Source organism: Temnothorax americanus, unplaced genomic scaffold (assembly GCF_048541705.1).
Source record: "Temnothorax americanus isolate GAGA-0224 unplaced genomic scaffold, ASM4854170v1 Scaffold22, whole genome shotgun sequence".
NCBI classification, from domain to species: domain Eukaryota; kingdom Metazoa; phylum Arthropoda; class Insecta; order Hymenoptera; family Formicidae; genus Temnothorax; species Temnothorax americanus.
In genome coordinates this window covers 1,697,839-1,724,826 of record NW_027509360.1, presented here as the reverse complement: position 1 = coordinate 1,724,826, position 26,988 = coordinate 1,697,839, and the positions used below count along the sequence as shown (strand labels likewise).

General features: G+C 35.7%; 1 protein-coding gene and 1 long non-coding RNA gene across 16 annotated transcripts in view; one reads left to right on the top strand and one right to left on the bottom strand.

Annotated features, from left to right (window-relative positions):
- The window catches only part of LOC143898161 (uncharacterized), a 277,565-nt gene that overhangs the window by 73,259 nt on the left and 177,318 nt on the right, over positions 1 to 26,988 (top strand). The gene's annotated exons all lie outside the window — the stretch shown is intronic.
- The window catches only part of Mp (collagen XV/XVIII-type protein multiplexin), a 229,525-nt gene that overhangs the window by 70,465 nt on the left and 132,072 nt on the right, over positions 1 to 26,988 (bottom strand). For 3 of the 11 annotated variants that reach the window (XM_077407441.1, XM_077407442.1, XM_077407443.1), the window contains exon 2: positions 15,524 to 16,574. The exons of the other annotated variants lie outside the window; for them this stretch is intronic. In XM_077407441.1, the coding sequence (XP_077263567.1) occupies positions 15,524 to 15,718 (195 nt within the window). In that variant the 5' untranslated portion in view covers positions 15,719 to 16,574. The remainder of the gene's footprint in view (positions 1 to 15,523; positions 16,575 to 26,988) is intronic. 11 annotated transcript variants of the gene reach the window in all.

Sequence of the window (26,988 nt, the reverse complement as noted above, 5' to 3'; positions counted from 1 at the left end):
ATCGCCCTATTTCTGCCGTTGAGATTTATTTATCTGGTATTTCGCGTGTCATTTGGACACGGAGGAAACTAATATGGATGGAAGTTTACCATGATACGAGTTTCTATATACGAGTTTCCTTTTTTGTTTAATTTTTTTGCGGGCTAAAATTAAAACAGAAACGCAGAGAATAAAATAACATATTCTTACCTTATAATACCTTACTCTATTAAAACAGGAATATTGTACCATGATGTTTTCGCAATTATAACTTCGTGAATGACCATAACATTTCAGTCGGCAAAGATAGTCTGTTGTCATTTTATTATAAAAAGAATCTATGCATCTCAATTATGACGAGAAGCAAATCACAGTTACATCATTAAGAAGTGTCTCCAGTTCTATCTGATCGATTTTCGAAGTTTAATGCTTTTACGTGAAAATACGATTTATTAGAAAATGCCTTGAAATGGTCAGTCCTTTGTCAAACGAAATAGAGTTTTATCGAGACTGGCAGTTTCCATTAATAATCAATAAGGCATTAACAAACTCATCAGATGGATCGCGACGATCGATTAAGACTACTATTTTAAAGTTAACCGTGATTACGGGACGTAATGAGAGCATGCTGTCAGGTCGATGTCGTTGGTAGTTATACGAAACGTGTTTGCACTAACTTTCTTGCCAGTTTCGTATGCGACTCACAATTAGTGGTACCGAAACGTTATGAATTCAATTCGACTTAATTCGAATAACGTTGCCGTTTACCGAGCGAATGATTCAATTAGTATAAAGAAATATTTATGAAATCGTCTATAGTAGAGTTATCGAAATTGACTTTCGGTTTTGATGGTTGTACTTTGTTGATAGTAATTTTATATTTGTTTTGATATTTCGTCTTGTAATTATATAAAATCTTGCCCAATTTGAATGGATATCGTTTTTATCCATTTTTTCTTTATTCTGTTATCATTCGTGTTCCAGCAAAGATATACACATATTTTACAGTTGCAAAATAGTTATATGTATCATAGTTTTAATGAGAGGTTTTAACATTATAAACATATTGTCTTGTACGCTTTTGTATTTTTTGAAGTAACGTTTTCGTGCTTTTTTTTATTGGTAAAAAAAGATAAAAGATCAATAAAATACATCAAGTAACTGTATCGGAATACATAAAATATACATAAAGTGCATTGCCCGGCAAACTGTAAATAGTTAGTTTTAAGTTTGAAAATAGAGTTCTCTGAAATAATGCATAGTAGCATCGCGAAATAAAATGACTATGCGAGAAAAACGGAAAACAAGTGGTCATCATCAAGCCGAATATCTGAATAAAACTGCTGTTGCTACATATTTAAATAAGAATAATTAAAAACCGCGTATTTTAATATGATTAATATCTCAATTATGGAAACTACACATAAATACTCTATGATTATATCTTCGTGAACATATTAACATGTAATTTGTTTTAATTAGAACCGATAAATACACGAAAATAATTAGTTTTAAAATAATTAAACAAATTCTTCTTCTTAAGATTAATTAAGCGAAAGAAAGTTTGCTTTTTAAATTGTAATTAATCGTGTTCGATTGATTTGAATCTACACAAATGAATGTATGGAAATTTAGAATAATTGTCGAGTAAGGCGATGAAGTATATTGATTAATAAGTATTTATGTCGTTACTCAAATGTGTTTTGTCAATTCGCTTATTTAATTAGTGATGATTCAATGTTTTCGCAATAATGATAATTGCGCTTTGACACGTGCTTCGTGTCACTTTTGATTTAATGCCAGTTAGACGTTAATCAAAAGATAAGGTAGAGACTTCTTATTCACTTTACTGTTTTCTCCTTGGTATCAAAATCTCGAAAATTCACGCTTGAAATTCTCGCTGAAATTCTCGTTGCTAACAGTACGCAATACCAAAAAGCACGACAGGGAAGGAAGGTAGTAATTTGCTGAAACAGCTTTTCGAATGTACTCGTGACTTGCCTGCTGCTATAACAACGTCTACTGTGAAATCAGTCAGTCGAATTTTATGTAGGATCACGTTAACCCTCTACAATTCTCCTTTCTGACTCTATCGATGATACGTCGAGCATGGATACATTGAAGAATACTTCGGTCAACTTCGTACATTGATTTTCATAAAGAACAATCGTGCTTTATATACATACACACGTATGTGTCGTTGCCAACTATGTTCGGACGTCGTTGGACCGTCGTCCGAACGCAGTCGCAAAATTGCAGTCACGCGGGAAATTCTCTTCTCGAAATTCCGGGCGCTCTCCTGCGGGACAGTTTCGACTTCCGGTTCACGGGAACGTTGGTGGACCACCGTAATGGATCCGAGTCTCGTGCATGCAATTATTATAATGGGCGCTCAGCGGGACGATATAACTTGATTTGGTCCACCCTCTACTATGGAACGCCGACGGTACCGGCGACAACTATGACAATATGACGACGACAACGGCAACGACGACGATGAAGCGTTAGCATTATAGTTTGGTCCTTGGAGAACGCTATTGTCTATCGTTGCCTTACGTTGTACATACGCGTTATGTTTCCGCTCTTCGACGCGTGATTGGACAATCTGAGAGGCTACTTCGTCTCGCGATTGCCCGCGGGACTCGTGGTGGTTGAAGGTGGTTTCGCATTAAATGTCCGCGATTTCACTTCATCGTTCTCTAATCCCACATCGGCATTGCGACCGTCGCACGTCCGGAACTTTGCGATACTGTTAAACCGCGGAATTAGCGCGAACGTGGTTATCTCAGTTCGGTTACGATCAGTATTAATCAGTTTGAGAGTAATTTTGAGAATAAACTGTAGCAAGTTGAGAGAGGTAACTTTAATGAATTGCAAATAACTGATCCAAAATGTATTACGCTACGAATTTGAAACTTTATCGAGGTTTTTAGATTTGACTGGATATATAAGTCTCTATTCTATTACGTATATTTTTTTATTCGATTTTGTTTGTCGTTAACAGATCGAAAGACAGATTGCGCGTGTATAGGATATTTTTGTAAAAATAAACATTCACTGAGAACGATGATTAAATGTTTTTGTGATTGTGAAACTCTGTTTTTATTTTAGAATGATGAGAGAATCTATTCCTTATTCGATATTGAAAAGAGAATAGTAAAGTAAGTAAGAAACTTTTATTTCATTTTAATTTATATCTAATTGACAGAAAAATAAATTTAAAAATACAAAGCACGTGTCGAAGTTAATTACAAAGTAAAGTCAAAATAATTATTATTATTGTAACGACATCAAGTTATCGCGAACTATGCGAACTAATATAAGATAAATATTATATCACCAACAAAATATGTAATTATTGAGAATTGATCGAAATAATTAATTATTATATGTAATATTAGGTATATATTTTCGAATGCATAGGTACTTAGTATTTTGTATAACGCAAATCAGTAAATCAAAAACTGAATTGCTATATCGACCGTATTTGTTCACTTATCGGAAAAATTCTGTCAGAATATAAAGTAGAGATTATATTTCGATATTTTACGAAACGAATGACTACAAACGAGCTTACAACGATAATCCATTGTAATTTTTCTCTCGCTTAATGCTCGCGCTCATGTAGTACTTTTCCAATACGTTATGTGCGACTGTAAATAATAACTGCATCTTTAAAGCGCGTTATCCTTGCTACGGTCGGCTCCCACATGTAAAGTAATAATTAATTTAACCGATGATCCACCCGTAACAATAAAACACTGTGTATGAGGCAGCCATATACACACGAGCTACATTCTCTTATGTTTGCCTGATTTGCTGGCGCTTCGAGCAGCTTCAGAAATGGGTTAATCGTAGCGCTTGTTTAATTAATCGAATTTCGGTCCGTGTGTAGAACGTGCGTGGCGATCTGCAAAGTTAAACGGGAATAATTGCACCCGAGGGTATCGAAGAAGCATAACTAGTTAAAAGTTTGTATTAAAATGAATTTGTATTAAAAATCATGGAAAAATTTTTCTGTACCGTATAGTTTTTACAACGTTCCCTAGATTTTTTCGTATTAATGAAAAAGATATTTTAAATTTAGATTTTAATATGAAACGATAACGTTCTTTAATTTGTTAAAAAATTAATTTTTTTGTAATTTGCATTTTACAATTTTTGAATTTTGATAACGTGTAGGATTTTTTTACGATATACTCTTCAGAAGGAGAGAGAGAGAGAGAGAGAGAGAGAGAGAGAGAGAGAGAGAGAGAGAGAGAGAGAGAGAGAGAGAGAGAGAGAGAGAGAGAGAGAGAGAAGAAAAGATATGGTTAAATAATATAATTTATTATTTGTTTATCTTAATTTATTATTCCATAATTTTCTTTCAAAGGCTGATTATTATGATATTTAATATAAGAATATTACAAATAAAGCTTTTCCGAAAAGAAAGAAATTTTATTTTCACATTAATTAATATATATATATATATATATATATATATATATATATATATATATGTCCATCTCTCTAGTATATATAATATATCCCTGTAAATTATTAATAGATTCGTCATACGCGAATATAGAGCGATTGCAATATTTAATACTTTCTACCTAACATATGTCACAATACAGAAAGATATTTTCAGATATTTTTTAATTTGAATATTTTTTTTATTGTTTGTTATAGTTTAATCGAAAAAGCAATGATTAGATTTGCAAATAATTTGATTAAATTTGCAATAGTTTGTTTGCGACAGTTTTAACAACGAGATAATAGAAGTACGATAGCTTTCATCATTATCGAAACGATGATAATGACCATTATATAAATGGTAATTCTGGAATCTACTCTAATATAACTTCATATCCTTCCTTGGTTACAATGTTGTTGTAGAAAAATTATCGTGAAAACTCATTTCTAACTCTATTTCTATATATCTATATATTTATTATCTCTTATTTATTATATATATATATATATATATATATATAGTTATAATTAATTATTATAGTAAATGAATAGAAATTTATTTCAGTGTTTATACTATAAAGTATTTTACTTTTTAACTAACTTAACATATCATATGAGAAAACTATATATTTATATTAGATATAATGTCTCATATTTGTCGAAATATTTCTTAGAAACCACAACATATGAAAACGCATTCTTAAGTTTTCCAATTGAGTTGATGATCTCGCTCTTGCAAACAGTTTATCAATCTTAGCAAACTTCATATTTCGCAATTGCCTCTTAGCGAGTACGTTGTCGTGAGATAATGCCGGTTTACAAAGCAGTTATTTCTTGTTGTTATTGTTGCGGAGCGCGCTTTCTCCGAGAGAGAGAGAAAAATATATATGTATATCTTGTTATTATTACACATCATCGTGTGTACGTGCGTCTGTAAGCGCAGCTCAAGGACCATTACCGCGTTGAGACATCGATAGTGGCATTAGTAGATCGGATCTTGTCCGCCCTTGGAAATTCGTAGATGGACAATAATTCTGGTAGTGAATAGAACAGTTGGCCTCTTGGTTTGCGGGCGCATCGTACTAACCAGTGTCAACATGTCCGCCATTCGCGCGGCGGGGCACTATTTGAATAAGTGATTCAGCGTTGCGATATACGCGTTCAATTAAGGTGAGCATTCTAAATATGTTATTGTCCGATTGCTCTCTCGCGATTTAATACGAAAGATATTTCTCGCGAATTTCTTAGTTAAATAACGTGGAAGCGTCTTTATATTTTTGCGCTAAAGATTCATATCGGGAACGCGTTTCCAAGCACGATCAAAGAGATATATTTCATGCGATCAATATAGACGTATTCGTGTTTGAATTTACAACCAGATTCTGGTATAGTCCTGGTCGTGTGAGCAGAACCGAATTTGCGAATAGTATTTGTACGGTTCTCCGTGTCTCGCTCATCTCGCTATACGGCTTGTCCTCTCTGCTTCGATACCTCACTATGCAGCTACGCTTTGGTGTAATTGCATTGCCTGTGTGCTCATTTGAACGTTGTGCGATGAGCCATAGACCCGTAATAAGTAATTATACGCGCGATGATAGACACGTATTTGCGTGTTATACAGAACATCAAGGAAAGAAACGTTGCTTGATCTTTTTAATTTCGGAAGAATATACGTATGATAATCGTTAATTACTTTTATATATGATAGATTAATTTCTATAAACTTCTCAATAGGCATAGTAATAATTTCTAAATTTTGAACATTGAAATACATTATAAAATAATATGTTTGAGAGATGTTTTCGAAATGAGAAATAAAATCTAGATTTTCAAATGAGAACTCGAGAGTTAAGTTTAGAATGATATTCTCGATGTGAAAATTATTTTAATCTCTTTGTACCTATACCTTCTTACTTCGCTGAGTGCGACCATTCTCGATATTTAAGACGCAACGTGGCAGTTTCCACCTCTTCGTTGTCGACACTGTAAAACTTCTTTTGATTGCCACTTACGCCGGTAAAAGGGCCCAGAGTTTTACCCTCGATTCACTCGAGTAGCGATCCTCGAAAAGAGATATTTCGCTCGTGCGATTTTGATTTTGAGACAGGCAGGCAGGCGGACATCAATTAAGGGTATCCAAGGAGATTAATTAAAAGAATTTAATAGAAACTCGAGCGACGAGGTTTCTTCAGGGGATCTTTTGTCGATGGTCGCTTGGTGGTAGCCGAGACGCAACAAGTTTTGATATGTGCCTGTAATATGACTCGACGACGTAATGAGAGGAACATATCTGCATCGTCGCCGTTATTAAAATAACGCTATAAATTATAAGAAAGATTCGAAGAGCAATTTATTTTGTCATATTCGCTCCTCATTTTACAGCTTGTCGTAAAATATTAAGTGTTTTCGTCAAATTAATATATGTAAAAACTATTTCTGCATTAAATTGACTTTTATTGAAAAGATATATATAAGTATACTAATATATTAACTATATTTAATACGGTATATATAAACTAAAATCTGTATAAGAAACTGAAAGATTTAACTTTCCGATGATGTCAGAAATTCTCTTTTTTTCTTTTTAATATAACACATTATAATATGTAACTTAAATATAACAAATGTTCTTTTGCATATAAATCAATAGTTAATATGATAATGTGATAATGTGATAATATGACAATATTAATGTGATATCCAATTTAGACATTATGGAACATTCATATTTGTAATGAATTTTCAATAGTGAGCGCGACCGAACGACTCTTACTTGCTCTAAATCCTCGTACATGTACGCATCACCGCGAATCTATATTTGTTCGGTTGTATTTGTATTAAACGCAGACAGGTGATCAAGTTACGCATTTCTCTTCGTTTGCACGCAAATTATATCGCACTTTGTCGGAGCCATAGATACGTACAAACGTATCGCAAATTCGCAGATGTCGGCCGTGACGTGTATCGCGAAATGCGCCTAGGGATGCGGGTCAACGATATCTCGGCCGGTTTGAATACTGCATTAAGATATTACTGCCGTCGTCGGCGCTAGACGCACATGCACCGTGTACATCCCGTATCCACAAAACGGCGAGAGATTTCGCGAAATAAATAATATTGTCGAACATAAAAATTCAACGGGCGAATCAACGCCGAAAAAGCCGCCATAATCAATACCGCGCGCGTTTTGGGGATTTTTTGTGCTGAGAAGCTTTACCGGATATCCATCCGAAAGTAATTTTTTTTTGTTGGAAATCGAAAACTACTATACGCGTGCATTCTGATATGCCAGTAATATGCAAAAAGGTTTCACTTGCGCGATTAGCATCGAATGAAATATTTATCACGTGTTTGTGTATACATTACGATATATCGTGAGGATTGTATAAAACTATTGCATGTGATGTAATCATATTTAGAGATTGAGGAGAAGCATTACTCCTCGTTTTAGAAATTATCTGGAGATTAAAGTGACAAAATTGCACGCCTATGCTGGAGCCATAGAATAAAAGAGAGAGCATGTGCTAGAAAATAAACCACTGTTATAATCACTGCAGTGTACTATAAAAATGAAAAATATTCTCTTTTTTCACATATACGATATCAAGATAGAAAAGAATTTGTCCTTTCTCCAAAGTAATTTATGCTATTTTTTTTTCTTTGTTCATATTTATTATTTCCTTTTTTTTTAATGGTACTTTTATATTTGCCATTTTGCTATTAGAAAATAGATGATAATTAAGCGTTCACTAGAAATTATACTGTTGCCGAGACTGTTTACTGAATTTATTTCACCATTTTGCTGTCTTTAAAAGTGTATATAGAGTGGCATATAAAAACTCGCCGTCATAATTCGTGAGAAGATACAGATAGCTAGTCACGATTATTAATATTAGCCGAAAGTCGTGATTCAAGTTTATAAAATTATACAAAAAACTGTTCGAACGTAGAGAACAAAAATAATTGGAGTATGAGAGGACTATAAATTACTGATTCCAAAAATGTTGCCAAGATCGTCTTGGACGTCTTGGTCGTGAGCCGCAATTCGTTAATATCTAAGATTGATTGGTTGGTGCATCTTTGTTAGTAATTGTACATCTTGTAATTCTGCTCCCTCCTATCTCAGGTAATATATGGTCTCAATGATTTATACATGAAGATTCCAATTTAAGGATATGCCGACTAAGTTCTAAATCCAAATTAGCTCAACCCTTATTTCCTTACCGATAGATAAAATAATTTAAAGATTATATGTTTTGAAAATACAAACAGATAATATAATCCGGCTCTGCTTAAGGCTATTAAAAATTTTTAAACTTTACTTTTAAAACTATTAAAATCTCAATTTAAAATACGTTAACATTTAACGCTAAAACTTTGAAAATTGCAAAAAAAAGATATGCATTTAATTACATTCTACTAGTACGAAAGTCGCTTTATTTCTCTCCAAGGAGTACCAGCGCTCGCTTCACCAACTGCGCCTATTACGCAGAGCGCTCTGCATAAAAGCCATCCAATTTTCGCGGAAAGATCGGCTCTAAGTTCTCACGAATGCGAACAAGCTCGCGACTAATTTGTGCGATTTTGTGATGCCGCGTGCCGTGAAAAATTCATTGTACAGCGAACGAAATAATACCGCACGAAATTCATTTCCACTTTCCGATCCTGCCCGACCTCTTTCCATAATTAAGTTAACATGCTCACACATCCCGCTTGATTGGATGCACCGATCTGGAGATGCAATTTTCGACATTGCCGCGTTCTGCACGCGCGTATTATCGTCCAACATACTCGCGCGCGTGCACACGATCGCGGAGGAATGCTCTACGTCCTAGCTAGCTCGACGAGCGAGGCGCTTTACGTTAATTCATCTTCTCATGCATATTAATATTGTTTGATGTGAATCGCGAATCGCTGCTCGAGGTTCCTAAATCACTGGGTCTTGCGCTTGAGAAACACCAACGCCGTAAATAAATGAAATTAACGTCGCCATTATCGACCGTGACGCGCCGGGAATAAATTATCCCGGCTGCATCAAGTAACGGGGAACGTGTATACTATACAGGTTTGTCACTGCTTATTGAAAAAGAGGACGGTGCGCGATCGCGGAAACAAGAATTGAGTCGCGCGAATATTTTGCGGGCATTGAGAATGACGGTTGTTTAATCCGTTTATCGACGGAATAATATACGTCGTGACAGAAAACTTTTAAGTAGGTCTTATAATTTACATATTTAAGCCGACGGTTTCGTCATGAATAAAATTATACATTGATTTGCACAAATACACAGATACGCATTTGCATCCTTGAAGTTGTTTCGCGCGCGTTGCCTTGCGTTGATTTTCATGGTTTGCATGCATATGTATTAATATTACAACCGTGTAAACTGCGTCAGTAGCATAGTCACGCCATATCGGAAAAGTCTTATAAAAGTCTATCTATTGTTTGCGTCAACCGATAGAAACACGTAAAGCTGTTTGATCGCCAACGCTCGCAATTGAAATATTTTATTTATGACAGACGCGTCAAAATTCGAGAAATTCGATCTATAACGCTAACTTGATTAGCGGCTATAGTTATCTCGTATGGAACCATCGTTGCCGTACGGATTAAAAAGTCATATCAATCATTGGCGATTGCTAATTAAAAATTCCTACCTGTTCGCGGCTACTTCTCGCAATTATCAAAGTTCCGGTCTACGAATAAGTGAGTTATTCAGCATTGCACCGCGGTAATTAAAATTGAAAACGCGTCCCGCATTGGCATATCGTTAATCAACGATAATCATACGAGTTGCAGATTTTATAACGAGTGAATCAATTATTTTATAATGAAAGGAACGTTTAATGAAAAAAAAGAGACAAAAATATGTGCAACTCATTCAATTCAATGTAACTTATAATTACAGACAATTTCCGCAAAAGAGTTGACGTTTGTATGAGAAAAGTGCTTCTAATCTTGTTTTTAATCGTCCAACCACAGAACGACAAACATAAAAAAATTGCTAAAAATTTATTTTTGCTCTGGACTGACACTGATATATTTTGTGCACTTTTCACTCTTGTCACCCCGATCAAATTTCCTGTGGCGTACTCCAGTTTCAGATATTTTCTCAATCAATGTAGACCCACGAAACGTTGGATATTTATCTTCGAGAATAGACAGAGAACGCGTGAAAAACGCTCGACGCGCTATAATGTCTCCACTTTTATGTATGACTATCGGTAAGGAAAAAAAGTGAACCTAGTTTCAAGTACGAAAAACGGCGAAAGATAAAAGGAGATACATCCCTGCGGGTACGTTTCTAACGGCACTACAAGACAAAGTGCAACTACAAGCTAAAGTGCTCAGAGGGTACAAGCAAACATGAATCGAGGATTTCAGTGAGATTGACGGCAAACATGTGTGTGACCGCGCACGGTGACTGGCTATTTTCACGGGAAGTCCATTTGCGCTCGAACGTGCAAGTGGCTCGAGAAATTGCCCTTGCTAGTTCCTTTCGTCGGACCGTAACAGATAATCCGAACTGCTTTAGAAGATGATACGCAATCTTCTCTGTATAGAGAATCTCAAAACGTCGATCTTACTGAAGCAACGGACTTTAAACGATGTTGTGATAAAATACCTTTTAAATTTTGCATTGATTCCGAATCGTGTTTATAAAATAATGATCCAGATGATCACAATATGAAGGATCTTCAATACTTTATCCCGAGAAAGGTTCAAACAAAGCTCAAGATTCTTTTTTCGTAAGTTTGAAGATAATCCGGGATTCTGTTACTCGATATCAAAAATTGAAAAGTTAAAGTTGAGAACAAACGCGAACTTGCATAGTTTTATAACGAGTATAGCTTCTTTACTTTCCAGCAACAGTTTCTTTCCAGGATAACAAACAAGATTTAATAAATACTGCGATAAGCTCTAATGTGTGTTCATAACGTAATAATGCTTGAATTTGACCAAGACGTTCCGAGGACAAATCGTTCCCGACATAGAAATGGTCACGGAAATCTTGGCGATATCAGTCATGGTTCCTCCGAGAAGGAATAGTAATCCAAATCTCTTTAGGAATCCCATGCGCAGTCAGGTAGACGATATATTCACGTTCTTGCAAACATTACGGAGGTCTCTTTTTTGTGTGTGCCAGGGAACAACTAAATCTCGCGGTACGTATAGCGATGCGCTTCTTTCTTTTTTTCTTTTTCTTGTTTTTATCGTCGAAATGTCCCGAGAAATTTGTCTACCTTAAATACGGCACGGAAAATCGTCGCGTTTAAACATGAACTTGATAAATTACCACGTTACCCGTAAAATGTTGTCTCCCCCATAGCACAAAGTCGACATGTGAAACAACGGTATCAACAATGTAAAAGCAAATAAAAACCGATCAAATATATGTTAGGTATACACTTTTTAAGCCATTTCCTTCTTCAAAAAGTCGTTTAGACGACTTTTATCATAATTTGGTATAACGTAATTTATGTTTCATGTATCTCGATGATATAATTGGTATTTATATATTTCGTAAATTGCGCTATGTGTGTTGTTTGTGCTAAGTTATTTGATAGTGACTTAAGTGATTATAAATTTTAAAAGATTGCAATAATTTTTAGGGATCATTGCTGAGAAGCTGTCTATAATATCAAAATAAATTTTAAATTACCAATAAACGCTCTCAATACGGATACTCTCGAGCTCGCGATGGCATGGAAAATCTCACTTGAAGTCAGAGTAAGGCACATTTACGAGGTACTAAATGGTCGACGGTAGAAGGAATTCTGATATACGCGTGGAATCGGCGCGGCCCTTCGTAATCCAAATCTCCTTAGAGAAACGAAATGGAGCTTTCCATAAAATATATTTCTTTTCCTAAGAACATTCACCGTCGAATCTTATATAACTTACTGCCAGCAAGTTTATACTGCCGCGAGCGCCAAATCATCGCTAATTGTAATTGCAAGATCTGTGAAGAAATTATGCGTTCGTGTTAATTGATTAATTGACATCTACCAGTATAATTAATTGTTTTACAAAACAATTCACACTTACCGACTTTTAATTTCACTTTTAAATTACATTTTTATATACAAAAAATAAAAAAGATATTTCTACATTATATCTAAACTTGCGATATCTGGCTCTTTGCAGTCAGAATATAATTCGAGGTTTACTTCGCTGCTCTGCAAAATTTAAGGGGTAAAATAACATCCCGTATCTCGAGATTTACCGAAGACCGCGAAATTGACTTAACTCGACGGCAACACGCGGTTAATTCTGTAGATGATTCGGTAACGATGTTATTTGAGCTTGAGATGATTTTATCCTCGCCGCGGCACGTCTCTGGCGGAAACAGCATTGCCAGATCGCGAAGACGACGATGTAACATTCCCACATCGCTTCGATCGGAGATACTAAACTGCGCGGGCGAGAAACATTAAATATCAGACGCGGCGGCTTGTCGGCAGCGAAACGATGCGCGCAGAACCGAGGCGTTCTGAAAGGTATTTCGGCAGGAACGGATGGCTATGCGGCCTGCCAACGTCCATTGAATTTCAAGCGTCCGTTTATCGAGCCAAAGAGAGCGAGAGAGAGAGAGGAAAAGGTATAGAGAGCCGAGGTCACGTCCGCGCAAGTGCCCTCCGTAACCGAGCGAAGAGTCGACCCGCCGACTAACTTCGATTTATTTCCTTCCTCTTTGCTGGCAGCCATCTATCTTTTATCGCACTTTTAATTCGATCCTTCGCTATCTCATAAGCGAATTAGAAAAAAAAAACGCGGCGGTTACGCGCCAAGAAACAACGATTTCGCGCCACGATGCCAGTTTGTTGCTTATATATTGTCAGGAACGGGTCGATAACTTCATAACACGAGCCAATATTAGAGCATGTCTTGTACGAAGAGATCGTGAAGACAGGATGTAAAGATTGAGCGTTAAAATAAACGGTTGTTCCGCAGTTAACTTTTGTATAACTATCCCTTTATTCTGCATTAGAACTCATAAAACTTTCGAGCCCGCGAAGTTCCTCTTCCATCTCTGATAGCTTCTATAGCGTTGCGGCAAGCGGAACTTTAAAGAGTGCTTTTAACTAACTCCGAAAAATCGAGTTACGGTACAAAAACTCGGTGCCACTCTACGTGTTTCCAAAGTTTTGGCAAAATCATCGGTTTTGCTGACGCTTTTCTCCGCACGCGATTCCTTCCGGGAAGATTTTTCTGCTCTCGCTGAAAACTTCGCGAGTAAAACAGAGTGTTTTAGGATTGCGTCGTGTGTATACCTTCGAGAAAGTCGTCACAAAACCGACGAATTACATCGCATTCTTCACAGCAAGCTTGCGGCGTATATCCTAAAGCAAATTAAAAACTAGCCCTGGATTTAAAGTTTCTTTAGTAAGTGCCTACATGGGAGATGTACTTTATATAGTAAATATGAGAGCTCGTTTTTTAACATAATATCTAAACTTTTCATACAAGGCTACCTCAAATAGTTGGGCGACGAGATGTTTAAGATTTAAAATTATTTTGTGAACTGACCTAAAAGCAACCGTTCTATATATCTTCTACTCATTTCTGCTGTTTACGTTACATAAATAGCGGTGCATTTCTTTGGAAACGAATTAGAAAAGTTAGAAAGATAAATAGATAGTGACAGAAAAAGTGAGAGTAGGAGGAGAGAGTCAAAGAAGTAAGAAGTAAGATTTTAGTCGAGCCCGAACCATCATTCGAGAGAGGTCATCATCCTTGGAAGAAGCGAGAGCTAATTGGATTTAGAACTCAGTCAGCATATCCTTAAATTGGAATCTTCATGTATAAATCATTGAGACCATATATTACTTGAGATAGGAGGGAGCAGAATTACAATGTACAATTACTAACGGAGATGCACCAACCAATCAATCTTTATAGATATTAACGAATTGCGGCTCACGACCAAGACGTCCAAGACGATTTTGGCAACATTTTTGGAATCAGTAATTTATAGTCCTCTCACACTCCAGTTATTTTTGTTCTCTACGTCCGAACAGTTTTCTGTATAATTTTATAAACTTGTATCACGACTTTCGGCTAATATTAATAATCGTGACTAGCTATCTGTATCTTCTCACGAATTATGACGGCGAGTTTTTATATATGCCACTCTATATACATTTTTAAAGACAGCAAAATGGTGAAATAAATTCAGTAAACAGTCTCGGCAACAGTATAATTTCTAGTGAACGCTTAATTATCATCTATTTTCTAGCAGAGAATATTTTTTATTTTTATAGTACACTGCAGTGATTATATAACAGTGGTTTATTTTCTAGCATATGCTCTCTCTTTTTCTTTTAATTCTATGGCTCCAGCATCCGCGTGCAATTTTGTCATTTTAATCTCCAGATAATGTCTAAAACGAGGAGTACCTAATCTTTAAATTATTTTATCCATCGGTAAGGAGAGAATAAGGGTTGTATATCCAATACATCAATCACTAAAATTTTTGCCAGTTATTTCCGCGGAAAGTTTGATTGTAAATTCTTATGAAGGCAGAATCATTTGTATAAAAGAAATTAAAATTATAGGATTTAATTCTCTCTCAGTGTGTGAATATATTAATAAATTATAGTATTCAGATATATGTACAGTAAATATGTACATAGTCCATTTATTATTAAAAATAAATAATTAAGAGAAAACAATAAAGAATTCAAAATATATCTAATTTAAAATAATTAAGACGGCACTTGATTAATTTTATATAAAACTCGCCTGTTCGGAAATCTCTTTGCAATCATGTCTTAATTAAACCGTTGCTATATATTTACTAATTGCCAATTTATATTTTAGCATAAAAATTGAGATTGCTAAATTATTTCTAATTTTATCATTTTCCAAAAATATTTTAATATTAGAGTTCTCGATTATGTTTTCGCCAAATACATAGAACGTGGATTATGTGAAAAATTCTAAAAGATCGCTATTTGAATATTACATATTTCTGAGACACCAACTGATTGATACTTATATAAAATGATAAATCAATTTGTCGCTGTTTTAACATCGAGCGTTTGTGCCTTACGAAAATTCGATCAAGTTAGTTTTACTCACGTGTTGCATCGCGGCATACCCGGTGACTTGTTGGAGCTTGCTGCTGACCATCTTCGTCCCCGTGCCGTTTGTCTTCTCGCTGTTTCCGCTCCAGATACCGATTACGCCCGTTATAATGAGGGCCACCAGGGTGATGATGCCGATCAATAGGGAGAGCGTCACGATTTTGCTGCGGGGCGATATTACCATCGCCATCTTTCTCACGGATTAGCGTTCGTCGCGATCACTCGCGTTCAAATGTCCCGATATAGAAATTTACACTCAACAAACAACGCTATCCATCCGACGCGGAATGGACCGAAAACATGCGTATATGTATCTATGTATATATATCTTTATGTATATGAATAGCTCTCTTTTTCTTTGTGACAAGAGGGACGCGGGGAATCAAAGGGATAAATAATATAATCTCTCCTCGTCGCGCGGCGCCGGTCCTCCGCGATCATTATAACTTTATCACTTCCTCGCATTCAAATATCGACGACGACGGCGACGGTGACGACGTGTCGGGCGAATTCCCGTGTGTCATTCTTGAAGCCGCTTGGGCGCGCTCACCTCCTCGAAGCGATTTAATTGAGAGATCGATAGATGCAACACTGGGATACGATGTCTTCCCCGTTGCACATACGAACGATTCGATGGATCTGTCCACGTTTGCACAGGATTTTCGAAATCGCCGTCTCGAAGCGATTCACGGTTGCGGCGACGAAAAACCTAGGGCGCGTCTTGTGGAAATCTCACGTTCTCGAGTTGACACGTTAGGGCGAGTTTCCCGGCGCTTTCAACGCCTCGGAAGATTTTAAGAAACCGTTCTCGTCGTTTTCGAGGGCCCTCGGGGTGATTTTCTCCAGCGATGATTCTTTCAGTCCGCCCGATGGATGCCATGCACGCGCATGGATCAACAAGTTCAACAAGCGCGGGCGCTAGCGAGCGAGCGCTTGCACCAGCTCAACAACAACGACTCGCGATAAACTCGTCTGAATAATCAACAATAAAGTTCTCCAGGAGACGTTTCAGCCCTCGAGGTATATATACCGGCGACGATATTTCTCTGCAGGGATGCATATAATGAGGGTGCAAAGCGGAACGGTGCGGGGTCGAAGACGCAACTTCTTGTTTCTCGAGTTTCTTAGATTTTCTTTCAATCCACTTCGCCCTCGTTTTCTTTCCCCTCCCTCTTTCCCTCCCTTCCTCTCTCTCTCTCTCTCTTTCTTCCCCTTTCTCTTATTTCGTTCTCTTTTCTCTTCCTCGGCTCTACCTCTCTGTTTCTCGCCCTACCTTTCAGCCCCTGTATTCCACTTGGAAGACGAACTTTGAAGGCCTTTAAATGTCGAGGGAACTTACCGCGGTTTACATCGTAGGAATAATGATTCTACGCTTTTGTGTTACAACGATCGCTCGGCGACATTGCATATTAAATATGTTGACTTTGGTCGTTATCAACGCTATTATCTCGGATCAGGTGAAATTTGTGATAAACATAGAAGATATAATATTAAAGTTGATTATTCAAACTTTCCCTTACCGCGACGATAGGTAAAAAGAGTACTAAAGAGTAAAGAAATATAATAGAAATATATTTAATTCTGTTTAATAATATCTCTTGATTTAACACAGAAAATATATAAATTCTTTGTATATTTTTTGATGGAATTCTTCCAAACACCTGAGATGCTATTTAGATGAAAATAAAACATATTAGAGAAAGAAAGAGAGTGTCGATTGTGAAATATGTCTGGTTGTTAGGAGGTGTCTCATTTTCGCTGTCGATCGAATTGACATCCACATAAATTAGTACAGCGCTGCAATAATGTCGAGCAGAGTGTCGAGATCTTAAGCACGCGCGGAAATCAATTTCACCGAGTTGCAGCGGCACACGACACAGTTATTTCCATTCCATCCACTCTATCCTCTTCGGTAATGCTATTTTCATTTTACACAGAACGTAGTGTCGTCTGCGTTGTCGGTTCGTGCCATCCTAACAAACATAGACGCGAATGCAAGTGCGAGTACTCTCTCGATTGAGGAACGCTGATAAAAATGAAATAATAAAGTTATCGATTTAAGTCTATCAATTTTTGAGATATTTTTTGTATAAACACTTCTTTTTTTATTGTTATATTCAAGTTGTGCTTAAAATAGAATTTATAATTATTTAGTAATATAAATATATTTTTTGAATTGATACACACACAGAATTTCTTTTAATATTATTCTATAATTTTAAATTATAAGAGAAAGAAAAAGAGAGACAGAAGATAGAATGGTTTAACGAGAAAAGCGGATGTTTTATTAAGAGGATAATAACATAGTCGCCGCTCATTAATAATAATTATTTTTTTTGTACATAAGATATATACTATTAATTAATGAAATAACTATAGGATTGTGTTCACATTTGTGACTGTATCTCAAATTAATTAATTTTTTAAAACGAATAATTCAATGGTTTATTCTAAATATTTTCTGGCTTCAGTATAATTATTTAGTACTCGAATTAACGAAATTGATAACGAACGAAAGTTTTTTCTGGGAAATTAATAGCTGATATAATAAATTGTTTAAATATTAAGTAATATGTTATTTTAATTAATAATACTTTTCTCGGAAAAATAATGAATTTTCTATTACCGTATACAGAGAGATATCTTAAAAAATGGTACTATTTCTCCTGTAAGAGAATCTTTTCGAGAGAAATGCAACATAATAAAGTGCAGTCTTCGTGGAATACCGTCGGTACATAATTTTACGCGGGCAAGAGAAAACCGCGAATTATTTAATATGCCCGTCTGGATAGCGCGGTTCTTTGTATTTTCTTGCAGGCATGGAAAAGTTTAATCACATAACATCATAATCATATATAATATTAGATGGTTTGGCATTTAAAGTGCAGAAACACGTTGATTTGCCGAATATATAATTTTATTCGATATCGCTTAAGATAATTATCGCAATGGGATATGAATAAGCGAGATCGAATCGCGCTGACATATATATATTACTGCAAAAGAATAATTATAACGAATAAGAGACAAGCGTATTAACGCCGTGTAATGCTGCAGGCAATGAGTTGGAAATTCAAAAGAATTATATTCGCCAATTTTTCACTTTCGTACACGTTCAACTATATTAGCAACCGTTATATTTTTAAAATTCCTTTTACGCCGAGTTTTTTCAAGAAATCTGCGTCTAAAGCGTTTTCTACAACATCCAGCGAAAAAAGAATTAAATACGATTGTGTGAGCGTATTATATTAGGTTTTTGAAGATGTAATGCGAGATGGAAATTGAGATATTTTTTAAAAATAAGAATCGATATAATGCATACGTTTCTAGGATATTTAAAAATTACTGCAGGGAAATATCCGATGTTCTCTTTTGCTAGAACAGATCACAGAATAATTCCAACAAAGCTTGAAAGATGGAATATCTAATCAGTTCGAAAAAGAAGTATGTAAAAACGAGCGAGTTTTATTTCAAATATGACGCTTACAATCTACGCGATCCACACAGACACGAAATGTCCCTTTCAGAAGAGAGAACGAGAGAGAAGAAGAAAAGAATAGTGTAGAGTTCGCCGGTTTTTTCATTCCTGTTGTTTTTTCCATTTTACTAACGTAATTTAAAAAATGTTTTTGCGCTTACTCTTTTACAGTTTACCCAGCAAAAGAATTCGTATCCACCTTCTTTTTCTTTGAAGAAAAATTTCCAGAGCTAAAACGATTTTTTGATTATGTGATATCGCGGATTCTAATTTGCAATAAATATTCCAAATATTTATTGCAAATATTTGTTGATTTATTCTCGTAAAAATATTTGTTACTTACATTTTTTCGCAATTGGCTTTTATATTAATTTTACGTTATCTATATAGGAAGAAAACAATAAACTTTTTAAGTATTCTTGCTTTTTCTTTCGGTTGTTTTCACTCTAGTTTTCTCTTGGCGTTTTCCACATACCATTGATGAGATTCAAGTCGAAGTACTCGCTGTTTAGAAATAAGTGAAATAAAGAGGAACGACTTATCAAGATTGTGAGCTTTCTGGCTAGATAGCCTTTTCGATTGGAAAAGTTCGAAGGGATTGTGTAAAAGGGTAGGTCACTGTATCAAGTGCTAAGAAAAATTACTTAGTTTTGCTGCGCTCTTTCCTTCGTGGCCTTCAGCTTCCCACCACAAATAGTTTTGATACACCCATTTTGTTTGACGTTTCTCTTTTTCTTTTTACGACCGCTTCTCTTATCACTTCATTTCGCCATTTCTATTCGAAAAGGAAACGTTGTCTTCCGGAAAGCTCAGAAACTCAATTTTTTATCTCGTTTACGATACTTGAAATATTTTTCAAAGACATGGTAGTATATTTTCAGAGAAAGTATATTAGGTATCATGTTGGTATTATTTTTCTGCAATCAATACTTACGTTTACAATTATCATTACCATTATTATTTTTTAAATGTATCAATTACAAAATATCAAGATTTTATTAAACATTAAATAAACACAATCGCAGAATTGCGGTTATAGAAACATTTATTTTGAGTTATTATTTTTGATAAATATATTTGATAGTAAAAATAAAAACGTTAACAATATAAACATATAAATTCCAACGTGATATGCGAGCAATATATGTGAATTGTTTATTCTATTTAGTTATTATATTTAGTATTCATTTTTTTTAATTTTTGCGACTAGGATATGGCTTCCAGTTTACAGTACAATATATGTCTTTAGCTGAAGAGATACTTAATACTTATTAGGTACTTAATACTTATCATTTCATAATTCTACTCTGACTCTAAAGCAACATGTATATGTGAAGAGACAAATATAACTTGAAGAAATCTAACTCTTTTCGTCAAAGTTAAATTCTAATGAACAGTCGTGATCTCTTTAACTTTAAATAGGGCTATAATAGTGATGATTATTGTAACACAATCGTAACTTATTGACACAATGAGTATAAAAAATAAAAGGAGAAGCAAATAATGAATATGGCGTTGCATTCTGAGATCAGTGGAAGACGGAACGAAGTGACACGAAGAACTAAAGAATTACGTGAGGCAGAAGGAAATTTTAATAGGAATTCTGTCTGCCTGCACGGGAATGGCGGGGTTATTTTTATACTTCACCCGGGGTTACTTCCGTTTATCCGGCCTGTATCTGCAAGCACGAAACGAAACGTTTCGCCCAGCGTGCCTTAAATTCTTTTCTACGAAGGCATTAGTATTTTCTAGATTGTCGTACCGTATAAAAGAGCACGGAGAAGAAAAGTCCCCCCTCGCACGCAACTGACTGTACCTACTTTCTCCAATCTCGCGCGCGCTTACCTATACGTTTTACTTAGTTTCGTCTCCGATACTGCACTCGCAATTCGCTACACTACCGCATCAGAGAGAAAAGAGGCGACACGGTAGCCATCCTTTCCCTTTAGCCGCTAAAAATTCTTCAGAATGGCATGTCATCGCGTACGTTAAGTTTTTTCATAGACATTCCGCGGACGTATATAGGTGTAGTCTAAGGAAACTGCTTCATTTTTTCGCATTTTTATTCAGGAGAATTTTCTAAGCTGAAAAGCGCACGTTTCTCTAATCAGACAAAGTATGCGAAAACTTAATAACTTGTTACAGCAGCACAAATTGCAAATAATATAGAATCGAATGTGTGTCGCGCGGAACAAAATTGTAGCGGTGTTATACGCGAGATAAATATGATCCTGTCACTACGATGTGTCCTCTATTTTAGTTCCCTTACAGACATTTCGCAAGACATTTCGCGCGGAATACGGTGTGCCGCGGTGTGATTTTATTTCGACTATATTACGACGCGAAAGAATGCACTTTTTTACACAGTATAATACACGCGGGACGCTGAAGACATCGGCGGCGACGGACGGGGCCGACGCTTTTAATAAATTTATCCCGTGGTCGAGCAAAAAGGAAGCGAGTAATTTCCACGGTGTGTCGTTGTGCCGTTCTCGCGCATTTATCCGTCAAGCGAGAAAACGGAGCAGCGGGCGTATTCGCGAAATGCGCATTTGCGATGCGGATTCTCGCACATTTACGCAAATCAAAGCACTTCCGCCAATTCGGCCGTCTCGAGGCTAACCCATCGGGCCGCGGCGGTCCCATTTGTGCTATAAAGGAGGTTTTAACTTTCTCGCTGTGCCTCCCCGTTTGTTCGAGCTTGCCTCGGGCCAATCGTGCCCTTACTTCGGAAGTGCACCCATGTGATATCGCGGTAGTAATCGGATATTCGCGCACTCTTTTGGTTTAGAAAATTGCCATTTGTACGCTTTCCCGACGATGGCATGGCATATAACAGAACCGAGAGCCATTAGAGCTTTTACAAGAGTTGTTTTTACGGCTGAGCGAGCGGCATTATTAGAGAATATGTCGTTCGATTAACCGCCGTTTATTATCAGAACAAATTCGAACAAATTCGTCTGGCATATATAACTGATCCCCCGCTTTTACCGGCGATAGTGGAAGATAATGTTTTTGCAAAACAGTATACGCTGGATTTGGATGGATATAAATGATGAACGCGAAATAATATTGTTGAAGAGCCATCGATTGACATCGAATTCACAATCGTCAATTAAGCGCTGCTTATAACCTATAATCTCAAATTTGGAAAACGATTGCCTTGATTTGCTTAGTGAATGTCGAATAATTCAATTTAGGATTAATTGTAACAAATAATTTTGCAGTAACGTGAAACAAGTTAAAATCTCCTATTAATTAGAGAATAATAAATAGTATGATATCTATTAATAGAAATTAAGATAGTAATTTTGCATGATAGATTCAAACCAAATTTGACATTTGGTTGGTAACGAAACGGAATAATTATATCGGTTAATGCCCATTTTAATTAGAGCAGGGACAATGTCCGCCAGAAGACGTCGGCAAGTTTGCAATCTCTGAGCGAGTCTACAAGCGAGAGGAACTTTTTTGAACATACCTCCAGCCATTTCTGTCGATTTTACGTCACTCTGAGCAAAAATTCCCCGCCAGCTCAGTGGTGTGGTCTATTCTTTCTCAATTAATTTCGAAGATTTATCGCGGAAATATACATTTTGTCAGATTCGGGTAATTAAATTTAGTACCGCTCCTACTTGCATTTTCGATGTAAAAAGAAAATCAAACATACTTCACGATCAAATCGTAAAATATTTTATATTATAATTTATTTTTACACAAAAACCTGTGATCAAAATTTAACATAGATATGCATGACAATTTTTAGAATTAGAAGGATCTAATGTTAATAAGATATAAGATAATGCATATAAGATGTCTAACAATTATGTGATATCTATAGTCACGCGCGCGAATTCTAATACGTAATTTTCCTGTACAAACGCACAACTCTTGTAATATTTAAGTGCAAATACATTATAAACTTTTTCGATAAACTAACGAGTCAAAGAAGTAATATTGAGCAGTCGTGCCATCTGTTACTTTGAGAGTACAAGACTAGTTAGTTAGGTGGTGAAATTAAATAGCAATCCGGGTCCAACTTGAAACTTAAGTAATTACGACGTTTCAATATGCTTCCCTATTAAAGGCGAGCACGGAGAACTTCGATAAAAAAAATTAATTAAAAGAACACGAAGACGTTGCGGACTACCGAAAGATCAAAAGCTTGGTTTGCAAGCTCGATCACAAATGTGGTTCCGTAATTCATTAAAAGTCGACGGTATTATCTGCCAACTGCGCTCACAAATATTCCTAGTCATTATCATCACGGATAATCAAATTAATAATCTCAAGTTAATGAGGGTTGGGTGACCTGAATGTCGGTAATTCCTGGCATTTTTTTTGTAACATTTCTATAGGATCTTCAAGCAAGTGATATTCTCTATGATAATGAAGTATTGTATAAAGTCTATTGATCGACTACGCAGCGTAATTTTAATTTAACGATATTTCAATGTACTCGCGGAGATAATTAAATTATGAGATTATATATATTTGTTGTATATCGATATACAAATTTATAACGTAAATAAATATTTTACGACACGTACTCGACGAGATTGAATCTGTTGGAAAATAATCTACTAAATAGATTTCAAAATTATATAACTGTGACATTTTATCTGTCATAAGAATTTCTGTTAAAAATTCGCGACAACGTTGTCTTAATTATCTTTTATAGAAATTTGTCATTGGAATTACTATCCAGTTCAAGTTACAGTTTTCGGCGCCTGAGGCTTGAGATTCTCTCTACCGTGTTCAGGAGAATCGAGATTCGCGTCCCGTCATCTTTGTCTTTTTCCCAGGATATTCTCTCGTTGCGGTCTCCACCTTTTTTTCCCCCCCTCGAGGAAAGCCATTGCTCTGACGTGCCGCCACGGAAATTGAACAGTTCGAACGAACCGCGTCGTGTTGGTGCATGTCATCGAAAAAACATCACGCGAGATTGGGAAAGAATTTTTGAGTCTGGTACGGTTTTTTTTTTTTAAACCACTGGTCAATTCGAGTCGATTACGATAGAAAAAAATGTACTCGACTTTTCCAACAAGGTTCGTTTGCTTTTTTAGCAAATAAATATTTTTGGATTCGTGTTAACACATGCAGGTTTTTATTGAATAATTAAATTATATATATTTTTATTGGCAGAGATTAGATAGATATATCCTGCGCACGCGATGTGCATATAATAAAATTCATATAAATATTATGTTGCCAGAAGAGTAAAATCGATGCGTATCAGCAAATGGCCGATTAACAGTAAACCAACCACTATTTCTCCAGTCTGCATAATATAATATGATTATATTGATTATACTTTTATTTTGCAAAGAAGCGAAAATATCCAACAATATTCTTTAATCAGTTATTCATTGCTGTATGTACGTAACCTGTTAACAAAAATATTTGCTAAAATAATGTATGATTAATTTAGAGAAATTTAATCACAATCTGAATACTCGACCTAAATCCTCCAATACAAAATATGTAAGAGACAACGCTGTAAAAATATCTGCAGTATAAAAAAACTATCTGTTTGAAATCTGATAGCAAGTTTTAATTTCAAAACTTAATTGTACGATTTGCAACTTAATTGTATGATTTGCAACATTTCTTTATTTTTTATTATTTTTGCAAGTCTTGTATTTTTGTTTCCACGATTTAATCATTACAACGAAGATTAATGTGTTACGAATCATAATAATGATCGCCGATTCAACGTAAATGTACAACACGAAGAAAAGTTGATCTAACATGTGTATATAACATTAGAACATATCTGCGCATTGATCGATTGGGTATTCAGCGGCGCGGGCGTCTCGTTTCATTTTTATCAAAATGAAACCTTGCCGTCGGTTACAACTTGAGAAAGCCATCGGTTACAGCTTGCTGTTTCCGACATAAAGTACTTTTCGACATGTATGCGATTCAGCGATCTGCAACTTTGAAATGGCTACGACCACAGCAGTCGTGCAGTTCCTGCAGCCTTTAGCGTTGCATTGTGCGACATATGTATTATGTGATGCACATCGCAAGCTGCTGATTTCGCCGCGAATTGCAATTCGCTCGATCTTGCGTTCATCCAGCGGAAATTGCATTTGTCTTACTAATCCGTCAAATATTTTCATCATTTCGTATTTAATCCGTTCAGTGTATCTTAATTGCAATAGTAATCCCAGATTTATATAAGACATAAATTTTATAAGATCCTATCAGATCGCGTGGAATTGATAATTTTAAATCTATTTGATGAAATAATAATTCTTATAGCATGCGTCTACGACATTGCAAGTAACACTGACATGCACGTCCTGCTTTTTTAAACATTTGAGACATATATTTTCAATAAAATGTCTATTTTTTTCTGGATTTTATGGATGTCTCAAAATAAATACCGTTAACATTTAGTATTTAGTGATTATTTTGTGTAGCGTTTATTATTTTTATGTGGCATTTAACAGATATACATAATTATAATGTGCCCGAAAAAACAATTTTACATTTACGATAATATCTTGCATTTTCTTCTTTTATTACCTAATTTATAAAATTCATTTTTCAGAATAATATACGAAATATCATAGAAATGGCGAGAAGTACCTATAATACACTAATGGTGCGCGCTTCAAGCAATGCATTAGCGTTCATAACCTCAGGTTGAATTTTCAATTTCATAGATATTACTGTAAATGATACGAGATATACAATATGCAAATACAGACTCGAAAAAAATGGATCACAATTTTAACATTATGAACACACACACACACACACACCACACACACACACACACACACACACGCACGCACGCACGCACGCACGCACGCACGCACGCACGCACGCACGCACGCACGCACGCACGCACGCACGCACGCACGCACGCACGCACGCACGCACGCACGCACGCACGCACGCACGCACGCACGCACGCACGCACGCACGCACGCACGCACGCACGCACACACACACACACACACACACACACACACACACACACACACACACACACACACACACACACACACACTTCGTCAATAAATATTAACTAAATACTTTCCACGAAAGATAAGTGCAATAGTCTTATTTATTATTTGTTTACAACTGTTTTAGCTCTCAAAACTTTTAGCTCTCTATTGATTGTAAAATATCTTTAGAGCATCGTCTCCATTCAGAACATATCTCTTTGAAAAATCCATGGACGTGTTTGATGTCATAATTTAATTTTGAACAGAATTATTTTTGGTTTATTGTATCGTTTTGAAATCTGAAACTGTATATTATTTTATATATAAAACAAATATATTAAATACATTTAACATTTCACATAACTTTGAAATCGATACAAAACTAACCAATGAGATCGTTAGAATGGATTTGCACATATGCACACTATCTATTTCTGTCATATTCAGAATTTCCTAAATATTTGAAAAATTTAATTAAATTATCTGATAATATTCTGATAATTACTTGATAATTATCTGATAAATTTATTATTCTTTTTAACGACATTTCTCATCATACGTCTCTGATATTATAGTTTATTACGTTATACGTTAAAGTCGGTATGTTAATTAATCATAAATAATTTTCAAAATGATTACGTATTTTTATTAGAAGATTAATTTGATAACGTCTACATGTGTGCGTTTGTCTACGTTTGAAAGAGAATCCTGACGTTCGTAATCGCTTATCGTAGCGAATCATATAAAGTAATTCTTTAGTAATTAAAATACTTTTAATAACAGTCCTATATAAAATGATAAAAGTTTTAATCATAAAATTTCCACGATGCCGTGGTATTTTATGCCCTTCCCACGTTGACGATCCGGAAAATAGCTCGAGAAGTGAATCGACAAGTCACTCTTACGGATGATGCGCTCTCGCGTGACAACGACGCTCTCTCATAATAACCACTTTGACTCCGTAAATCGTGAACGCCACAGCACATGCCCGAAATCGCGCATTCCGCGCGACGCCAAATG